Below are 9983 nucleotides of genomic sequence, written 5' to 3'. Positions count from 1 at the left end.
AGAAGAATTTATTAAACGAAATATATCTAAGGTAATGAAAAATATTTTACGCCTATCTTTTCTAAAGATACCTTATCAAATGATTTCGATAAAAAGTAGAATTGTTTCTAAGTTTGTGTCGACACGTAAGACACGTGTTTTGTTGTTGGGTTATAAAACCAGTATGAGTAACTACGTTCAAAGACCAGAACGCTCGACAGAGGCGGAGTGTTCAAAAGGGTAGAAAACAGTTCCGCTGGAAGGATGAAAATTTTAATAAAATTGACTATATATGGGCAGACATTTTACAGTCACTACTACTTGTGTAATTAAGTCAACTGCGAAGAATAGACCCTCTGTGCAGGTACCATGGCAGGAACAAACGGGAGCCTAGGTAGAACCACCAAACTTCCCGCATTAAACAATTATACATAACTTGAAAGCAATGATATTATCCATCCCTTGTCAAATGCGTGCCCACATTAAAAACTAATTTTTATCTTAATGTAGCAAAACAAATGTTTCATCGAAGCAGTTTCAAGTTATATTCATAACGTTTTTCTTTATATCTTATATGAGAGGATGATATTAACTAAATGTAATTTTAAAAAAAGTGTATGTTTACAAAACGTTTACTTCCTCATTCCATTATACATTAGTAAGCGAGTTTATTTCAATATATAACTAGACGGGTTTAAAGGTATAGTTTAAATTGCGTTTGTTAAACAAATGTTATATTATACGATTCAAAATGGCGGAAAAAGGGAACACAGAAAATATCAGTTCCGATGATGCAGTTCCTGGACGAATGGAGCACGTATTGTGTCAACCATGCTCAAGTAAGGGCAAACAAACAGAAGCTGACGTGTTTTGTTCAGTTTGCGATGAATTTCAGTGCATGGATTGTTCAACCATACACAAAACGTATGCTTTCATGAAAAACCACAAAATAGTGAACGCAAAAGAATTTAAAACGAAACCAGTTTCGTTAGATATGAAGGGATTAGACCAATGTGATATACATCATAATGGTATAGAGTTCTTTTGTGAAGATGAGAATCAGCTTTGCTGCAGTACCTGTGCTATTGTGGATCACCGGAAATGCCACAGTGTCGTAGAAATTAAGATGATCGCTGGAAAGCCTGTATCAATGCGTTCTGAAATAAAGATCAAGTTACAGGATATCAGAGAGAAGGCTGAACTTGTCGTTGAAAATACCAAGTCATTAACAGAGCAACTGGATCAAGATGTTAATGGAATATCGTTAAAAGTAAAACAAATGCAAGATGATGTAAACAAAATGTTTGAAGATTTGAAAGTTTCCATTACTAAGGACGCTGAATGTTTTAAGACTGAAACACTCGAAAAATTGACTAAGAAACAGTCTGACAGTGAGAAACATGTTGCTGATGCAACAAAATCACTTGAAACAATTGATAACGTTCATCAGAACGGGACGCCATTACAACAGTTTATATTGGAACAGAGAATGAAGAAGCAAGTCGATGAACTTGGCAGGAACGTTGACAAGGAATGTCAAAATTTAGAGACTGTGACCGTTTCATTTACCTTTGATGAAATATTGAGACTGCCCTCACTTCCGATTTCGTATTACGTTCCGGGAGAACTGACATTAAAATACTCTACACTGGAAGATGTAAAACCTATAGCACCTGTAGATCCGATCCTTAAATTAACACAGATATCTTCCATTGATTTGAAGCAATCTGGAGATGATGTGGAGGAACCGTTACTCTCAGGACTGGATTTCCTGCCGGATGGTAGACTACTTACCGTGGATAATAAAAACAAGAAATGTTTGATTTACAATGACAAGCTTGAAAAAGTAGGATCATATCAGTTATCGTATAATCCACTGAGTGTTGTTGCTGTATCTGAGGAGGAGGTGGCGATAACAAATGGTGGTCAATACAAGATAGACTTTCTACATGTCAGTAAATATAATGAAATAACTTGCAATAGAACATGTAAAGTTAAGTTAAAGTATGGCTCTGTATGTATGAAAGATGAGAGACACTTGGTTGTTGGAGCTATCGATAATACAAGACCTGTTGGTATTGTGTCTCTGTCAGGAGAAGAGAAAGATTTCAATATCAGCTTTTTAAATAAGAACTATCCTGTAGGTACCAGTTCATGTACATATATAAGAAGCAGTAACAAGGTAGTTATCACTGATAGAAACGAGCATACTGTCTACATATATGACACTGCGACAAACACAAGTGTTGTTGTCAAGGACTACCAAATCAAGGAACCACGTGGTTTAGCAGTAGGTCCATCTGACTGTATCTTGATTTGCAGTATGAAAACCAATGCCATTGTACAGATCTCACAAACAGGTCGGATCCTATCATCGTACAAGTTAGATATGAAATCTCCACGTAGTGTCTGTGTCTCAAAGGACGAATCAGTCCTTGCTGTTACAAATTGCTATTCAGGTAAAACAATGTTGAAGACGTTCAAAATTTCATATTAATTGGTTTTCTACGTCCAAAATGCTCGGTTTGTGTTTAATATTTGCCATGTGAAGTACAGGTATAGTGTAATAAATAAATTATTACAATAACAAATTTGCACTAGCACGTCAAGATACAATTACGTATTACTTTGATACTAGACATCAAATACAATTAGAATGAAACTAACAATGACATGATGCCTGCATTCGTATAAAGTAATTAAGAGATTCCAACTATAACATTTTGGATGATGAAAAAGACAATCTACATGAGTATATCAAATGTCAAATCTCTGTTTTGTCTGTGTACCGTATTTACATGTGTAAAATATGCGTGCCTTACTTTCTCCATATATCACCACTGTTTGTTTATATTATGTGTATGTGTGCCACCGTTTGCTTATAGCCTAGTGGGTTATAATGGAATAAAACTTCAGACTATAAAAAGTTAATTGTGTGCGAATGTGTGTTATATGCAACAAATGTGTACTTTGACGTTAAAAAAATTACAAAATATCTAAGAACTGTCATTGAAATTCTACTGTAAATCACTTTATATTAGCGTGGTCTTGATGTCGCGAATTCCCGTACCCTGAAATATTTCGCGAATTTATGAATTCGCGACGGGATGGTCAGAAATTTAAATTCGCGGAGGTTCTTATCCGATTCTGAATCCAGAAGCCGTGATTACATTAATGCCCATTTGTCCCTAGCATACCGCATTGACGCACACCAAAGACCCGTTAAAACATGGTCCGTAATAGTTATTTCGTATTAGTAATCGTCTTTTTATTCTTAATATAATAATATGCTTTTGTTCTAAGTTTGTTACAGTCATTTCCTAAATAATTGTTACATGCAAGTATATAATACAATGGTTTGATAAATTGTCCGCTAATCCCTATTTTTATCTGAACAATGTAGTAAAAGAATCAGATAAAGGATGATACGGATCATCTCCTCAGGAAACAGCTTGTTTGACACATACAAAGTGCATCCGTATTCTGTTAAAAAAATCGTGTTAAATATATCCCTGCTAGCTGCATGTAAATCAATCTAACCTCTAGACCTTAGCGTAAATTTTGTCTTTAAGCAGTATATTCAACATGAAATGTCGTTTTGAGGATTTTTATTATACTTGTAAATGATACTGAAATAAACTGAAGTTCATTCAATAAACACGGTGTACAGGCGGATAGTAATCATTGCTGAACTTGACCGTATCACAGACATTTCTTTTCGGATATGTATGTATGTTATGGAAAGGAATTTACGCGGGTTGATGAATTCGCGATAAACCCGATTCGCGAAAAATTGCGAAAATTAAAACACCGCGAATAATGAAACCGGTAATAATTCAGACCTCATCTTACGAAAGTAAAAACTGCACTAACATTCTAACTTTCACAATGCGTACAGTATAAACTGTCCGAGAATTTTTTAATTTTTGAAATGTTAACATGCTTATTGTCAACAATTTAAATGTATAGACAGCGCGTATTTTTGTTGGGGTTTTCATCACATTGAAACATCTATATTTCAAATGGCGACTTCCCAGTTTTTGACCTAGGTGTCGCTACCTGCATTATGTCATCACAGGTTGCCACCTGGATAGAACCACCAACCTTCCGTAAGCCAGCTGGATAGCTTCCTCACATAAAGAATTCAAAGCCCCAAGCGAGGCTGGAACACACATTGGTGAGGGGCAAGTAATTCGAAGTCTGTGATCTTAACCACTTGGTCACGGATGCAGCTTAAACTAGTTACCAAACTAGTTACCAAGTTTTGTTGACCGACATCAAAACAAAAGTGCACGATAAGTACTTTTGCTGTAAATGGCATGTGCTAACATTTAATGAAACAACGTCACGAACGGTATTCTTCTTAAACGTAGACGTTGTACATGTATTATCAAAATAGTTCCTTACCCCTTACCCTGCTAAATTTTTATAATGAACTTGTCCATCTTTCAATTTGGACAGTATCATAAACAGTTTAAAGGGTTGCATACAAAAATGGTACTGACTGAATGGCGAACAGTGTAGATCATGATCAGACTGCAAGGATGTGCAGGCTGATCATGATCTGCACTGGTCGCAAGGTTGAATCAGTCGTATCTAGCATGATATGGGTTAAATATGATCAGTTTCAACAGTTTCTGTTTGTAAATGTTTACATACTATCAAGTTCTACGTGCTTAAGTTAAGTTCCAGGAATAAGAATATGGACTGAAAATCAGGCTTTTAAAATGTTGCTAATTGACAAAGATACTGTTACTTAAATACGAATTGTATCTATTTTAAGGTCATACGTCGATACCTGTATATTCGGAAAAAGACTATCTCTCACTTTGTGTATGTACATTGTATTTTGATGCATTACCACTTAAAAATCGCAATCTTGCAATTTCGCAAGCTCGAAAGTATCCGAGCGATTTCAATACTCTTATTGAACCCTTTTTCAGAAACAGGAATACTTACAATAGAGTATATACCTTCTGAAAGCCATTCGTCCATTTTATCGTACAGAGGACATTTTTTCCCATTGTAGACAGTTGCCTCACTCGTAAATGATAAATAGCTTCTCATATTCAAATCTGATTGATATCTTGGCTCTACAAATAATAAATTGATGCTATTTTTACCTCGTACTGCCGCCAAATTTAATTCCTCAATGCTCAAAGATTTATGTGTGCTCAAATGCCTAACGTTGTCATTTGCCCCATTTAACAAATCAAATTGGCCCATTCAAAACAAAGGCACGAGACGTACTTTTACTGTGAAGTGTTTCATTACAATTTTTTTGAGGTGTTATATAGTGCTTACGTCATACATCTATTTTCTTCAAATTTATTTTTCAGCGACTAATTTCTGTAACAAAGGTGTCAAAAAATGGTAAGAAACTGAATATTTTATGTGCACTTTTATAGCTTCTTGTAGTTTTTCACGTTTTCTAACTTGATGTGGACGACAAAGTTCCAAATACCCTGGATTTACATAGTATACCTAGGGAATAAAACATTTTATTTCTGACTTTTACATAATTAACTTACTGTGTGAAAATACTACGTTGGTTAACAACCTGAAGAATATTGGCCCAATTTCTGAATAAGAGACAACATTCGTGCAGTGGGACCAATCCGGCAGTACTGCCGCCAAATTTAATTCCTCAAAGATTTATGTGTGCTCAAATGCCTAACGTTGTCATTTGCCCCATTTAACAAATCGAATAGGTCCATTCAAAACAAAGGCATGAGGCGTACTTTTGCTGTGAAGTGCTTCATGACAATTTTGGGTTGTATTATATAGTTCTTACGTCATGCATTTATTTTCTTGAAACGATAGGTCCGCGACTAATTTCTTTAGTTAGGCTGTCAGAAATAGCATAAAAACTGAATATTCCATGTGCAGCTTCTTATGGTAAATTTTCACGTTTTCTAGCCTGATGTGGACGCCTAAGGGTGATTTATGAATCGCATACGGTGGAAGAACACATTTTATTTCTGAATTTTGAATAAGTAACTTATAGTGTGAAGTTACTAGAATGTTTAACCACCTGAAGTATTACGGCCCAATATTTGAATATGAGACAACATTCTTGCAGCGGAACCAGTACTACAGCACTTTTGTACAACGCCTCGTGCATCCAGTTGAACATTGTCCTACGTATAAGGGTGGCCACATTTTGAATCTTAATCAAAATATCCATAAGGTTTATATTGCACGCATTACAACATAACGTTCAAGTGTGTAGTGCCGTTGACATTACACTGGTCAGTCTCAGACGCTTGTAATTGCTTATATATAAAATACCCGCTGATATTCGAGAACGAATTTCAAAATGATGAGGAAATATTTCACGGTATAGACCTTGAATATTAAAAGACACATGTAGCAAATGTGTAGGCGGACGGTTAACTCAGTCGATAGAGCATCGGAATGGTATACCGATGCCCCGGATTCGAGTCCCGGTCTGGCTGCACATTTTTCTCACATTGTGGCATTTTGCGCCCAACATGGGACCGTGGAAACATTACACTTATTAGTCTATGACGCCTGTACTTTATATATAAAGTAACCGCTGAAATTCGAGGTCAAATTTCAAAATGGTTGAGAAATATATCACGGTATATAACTTGAATATTAAAACAGGGAGAAAGTGTGTAGGCGGCCGGGTAGCTCAGTCCGTAGAGCATTAGAACGGTATTCTGAGGCCCTGGGTTCGAGTCCCAGTCTTGCTGAATATATTTCTCACCCTGTGACATTTTAGTTTTCCTTGAAATCTATCAATTAGATAATGTGCTGCAACGACTCCATTATCAGAATTGTGATGGAAGTCTTATCGTGAAAAAAACTTTTTTATCAGATAAAATTTGAAATTCAAGACGAGAAAGAGAGACATTTAGTTATCACTCCACATCTTGGGCAGAAATTTAAAGATTGGTGGGAGTAGTTCGCCATGCAACTCAAAAGAATACAATCTGAATTGCAGATTCTTATTCTGAAACTCGGTTGTTACAGGTCTTCATTTTAGAAAATGGCATCGGATAATAATAACTTTAAGTTGAATGCTCTACATGTAAGAATTGTTAGTCATGTAATCGTTTATTTATGTGTAAAAAGCAAGCTGACCTTTACAGGAGATTCAATGTTTTTATGAAAGGAACTGAGAACCCGAAAATGTGTAATGAATCGTCCAATATATAAAATCTGGCCAGCAGAAGCTTGTAAACAATTGGCGTATCTAGAAACATACAATCTTTTCAAAATAACTTATTCCGATGAAAATACCAGTAACTTGTCTGAAAACTGCATTCTGAAACCTCATTTAAATTGTGTTTAATAAAAATGAGACGGTCCTACTTTAAACTATGCAGCAATTGAAAATGCATGCGAGAAATATAACAGTCGCTCTGGCAAAAGTTTTCAATTAGGTTAGTTGGTAAATCATTTTGACTTAACTGTATCGAGAATTGTAATGTCTGCTATGTTAAGATAAAAAGATGAACAGAACTGGAAGAAAATATGTGACGCTTCTAAACACGATATGAATTGCCCGTCCAAAATCTTTAAATATTGTGCTTCGGTATTGAACATTTTAAGAAACTAGGAGAGTGTGGGTAAGAACTTGCATTTTTTGGGTAATGATTGTAATAGGAACATCGGTGGGGTATGTAGACATCTATAATGAACAACTCCGACGACATCTTTATTCAGACTATGCTTGCTAATGTTTCTACAAGTTGTCCTTTTTGAAAAAAGACTACTTTCTGAATAGAACGCTTGTAACATCATTCGAAAATCATTTTAAATCTTTGTACAACCGTTTCAGTTATGTTCGTCCTACTATTTTGCAGATATTGAGAGAACAAGTCCGGAAAAATCAAAATAATCAATTGCAATAATATTCCATGGTATTGTGGTCTTGATGTCGATTCATCTACAACATCATGTAAAGGTGAATCACAGTCATTGTCCATTTCAAAAACCACTAACTCTAGAATTTTTTTCTCAACTTGATCTCGCCATTTTCCATATGCTAAAGCTGATTCGCGAAAATTGAGCATGATAGTAAAACACTTGGCAATTTTAGGAATGCGAGAAAAAATCCCTTTCCCTTCTTCGAGCAACGCTGTGATTGAATCTATCAATGGCTCTTTTGTTTTGCTAGTAATCCTACCAGCTAACAAATTTCTCTCTGGTATTAAGTAATTTGGCAAGTGGTTATTCAGCAAGCAAACTTTTAGAAAATTCAATGACTGCATAATTCTATCGACCATAAGACTGGGAACAAATAAAGAACTCGAGTTTCGGTCTGCCATCCAAAGTACTATGTTTTTCATCATGTATGATGATATACCGCTTTGATTTGGTTTGATTACCTCCTTTGATATCATTTTCAATAGAGCATATAGTTTGTTTTGAGTACTGTTAAGACTGCATAAAAGTTTCTTCTCTGTAGTAACGTAAGATATTCGCCATTCTAGTAATTCATTTTCGCTTTCTTTTTCCCCAACAGGTACAAGAAAACCTTCAATTGAAGTTATTTCATTTACAAGCTCCTGTGACGGCCATCCGTTTCTCCCCGCTCCTGATGACCACCTTTTAGAGATATTGCTGGTGTACATATATATCGCGAAAACAGAGTCATTTTCCGGTTTTGAATTCCACCCTGCAAAACTCAAGTCAAAGGTTTTATTTATTGATGGACCGACTGAACTTCGGACAACATTTTGAATTAACGGATGTGTAGGTAAAATGTTGTCTCTAAGAATATGGGTGTTTAATAGCAATTTCGTTAGCGATACGCTCGAAAAGTACATTTCATTTTGCTCTGATATGTATATACCTGGTGTTAAATCGTTAAATTCTGTGAATTTAGCAATAAGTCGAACATAGCCAGGAGGTGAATTCTTATATTCCGGCTTAAAAACACACAAATTTCGTTCCTCGCATGGCGTATCTACACACACAAATTCATTCAGCACGCTCATGACATCGAAATCACTTTGAAACATATTTGTAACACCTTCACTTCTACTGCCAACGATGTAGGATGTCAACCTTATATCAGAATTGGTAATTAATCTGAGTTTACTTGTTGCTTGTTTTGAGAGAGATTCAGCAAGTTTTTCCATTGTATATACCCGTGCATTCTTAATATCATGACTATACCCGAAAGTGTCCAGTGTGGTGCATAGCAAACTAGAAAAGTTTTCCTTACATGGCTGCGACATAGTGCAGATAGATATTGAACCCTTGTTATGTAGTTGGGTGACTGTTGTTCACTAAAAGGGAAAACATTAAAAAATAAAAATTCCATGTAATGAGAAAACATTATCTACATTTATGATGTTAATATATTAAGGTTAAGGTAATTATTATCCGTCAACATGTACACCCCTCTGGTGTAACACACTCAGGAAAGTTCCAGACATGTTTTGAAAATCATTCAAAAAGCGAAACAAGACTAAGAAAAATATAGTCTTTGTTGCACGTTTTTCATACTATATTGCTTTTAGTTAATATTTTCTAATCCGATAAAAACTTTCAAAACTTGCCATTGCAAAATGTTTTCTACAGTTGATAATCTGAACACTGAGAAATGAAGATTTTGTAAAAAGTAATTTACCTGAGCAAAAACCGTTTTTATCAAATATTCATAACACTGCTGAATACAACATTCGTCAAATTTACAAAATTCATGGTTTTGCATCAGGTGACTTATATAAAATCACGATAACATATCTACAACTCAAATTATGATAATAAAAGCTGCTATGTAAATATATAGCGCAATGCAATCTTGTCTAAACAACATGTACAATCACCTATTGAAAGTAAACAATACCAACTATTTTACTGCAGTTATCAACATATACGCTTGTTCTAACTAATGTTAATATCATTCGGGCGTCATTCACAGAGACTTGGAATATTCAAACAGATTGATATTAAGTTGACATTATTGATTCTGCATCCAACCAAAGCCAAAAAAAAAATATTTATCTGGAACTACGTCCGAC

The 9983-nt window shown here is 35.2% G+C and overlaps 2 protein-coding genes across 2 annotated transcripts; one reads left to right on the top strand and one right to left on the bottom strand.

The window, feature by feature from the left end:
- The first annotated feature begins 730 nt into the window (after nt 1–730).
- Nucleotides 731–2476, top strand: LOC128547162 (uncharacterized). The gene is made up of 2 exons (XM_053518928.1): nt 731–1249; nt 1331–2476. The coding sequence occupies exons 1-2, from the start codon at nt 731–733 to the stop codon at nt 2474–2476; spliced, it is 1665 nt and encodes a 554-aa protein (XP_053374903.1).
- A 4122-nt stretch (nt 2477–6598) lies between these two features.
- On the bottom strand, nt 6599–9692 carry LOC123534880 (uncharacterized). The gene is made up of 2 exons (XM_045317339.2): nt 9590–9692; nt 6599–9245 (listed from the first exon to the last, which is right to left on the bottom strand). The coding sequence occupies exon 2, from the start codon at nt 9192–9194 to the stop codon at nt 7749–7751; it is 1446 nt and encodes a 481-aa protein (XP_045173274.2). The 5' UTR covers nt 9195–9245; nt 9590–9692; the 3' UTR covers nt 6599–7748.
- Nucleotides 9693–9983: the final 291 nt, after the last annotated feature.

This window comes from Mercenaria mercenaria, chromosome 12 (assembly GCF_021730395.1).
Source record: "Mercenaria mercenaria strain notata chromosome 12, MADL_Memer_1, whole genome shotgun sequence".
Classification (NCBI taxonomy): domain Eukaryota; kingdom Metazoa; phylum Mollusca; class Bivalvia; order Venerida; family Veneridae; genus Mercenaria; species Mercenaria mercenaria.
The sequence above is the reverse complement of the archived record's forward strand: the minus strand, read 5'-3'. Positions and strand labels throughout refer to the sequence as shown.

What these genes read in the sequence shown, in the direction of transcription:
- LOC128547162 (XM_053518928.1), top strand. Translation starts at nt 731, where the DNA reads ATGGCGGAAAAAGGGAACACAGAAAATATCAGTTCCGATGATGCAGTT. An exon ending in TTAATGGAATATCGTTAAAA is followed by an intron (nt 1,250 to 1,330) that starts GTAAAACAAATG and finishes GAATGTTTTAAG; the next exon opens with ACTGAAACACTCGAAAAATT.
- LOC123534880 (XM_045317339.2), bottom strand. Translation starts at nt 9,194, where the DNA reads ATGTCGCAGCCATGTAAGGAAAACTTTTCTAGTTTGCTATGCACCACA.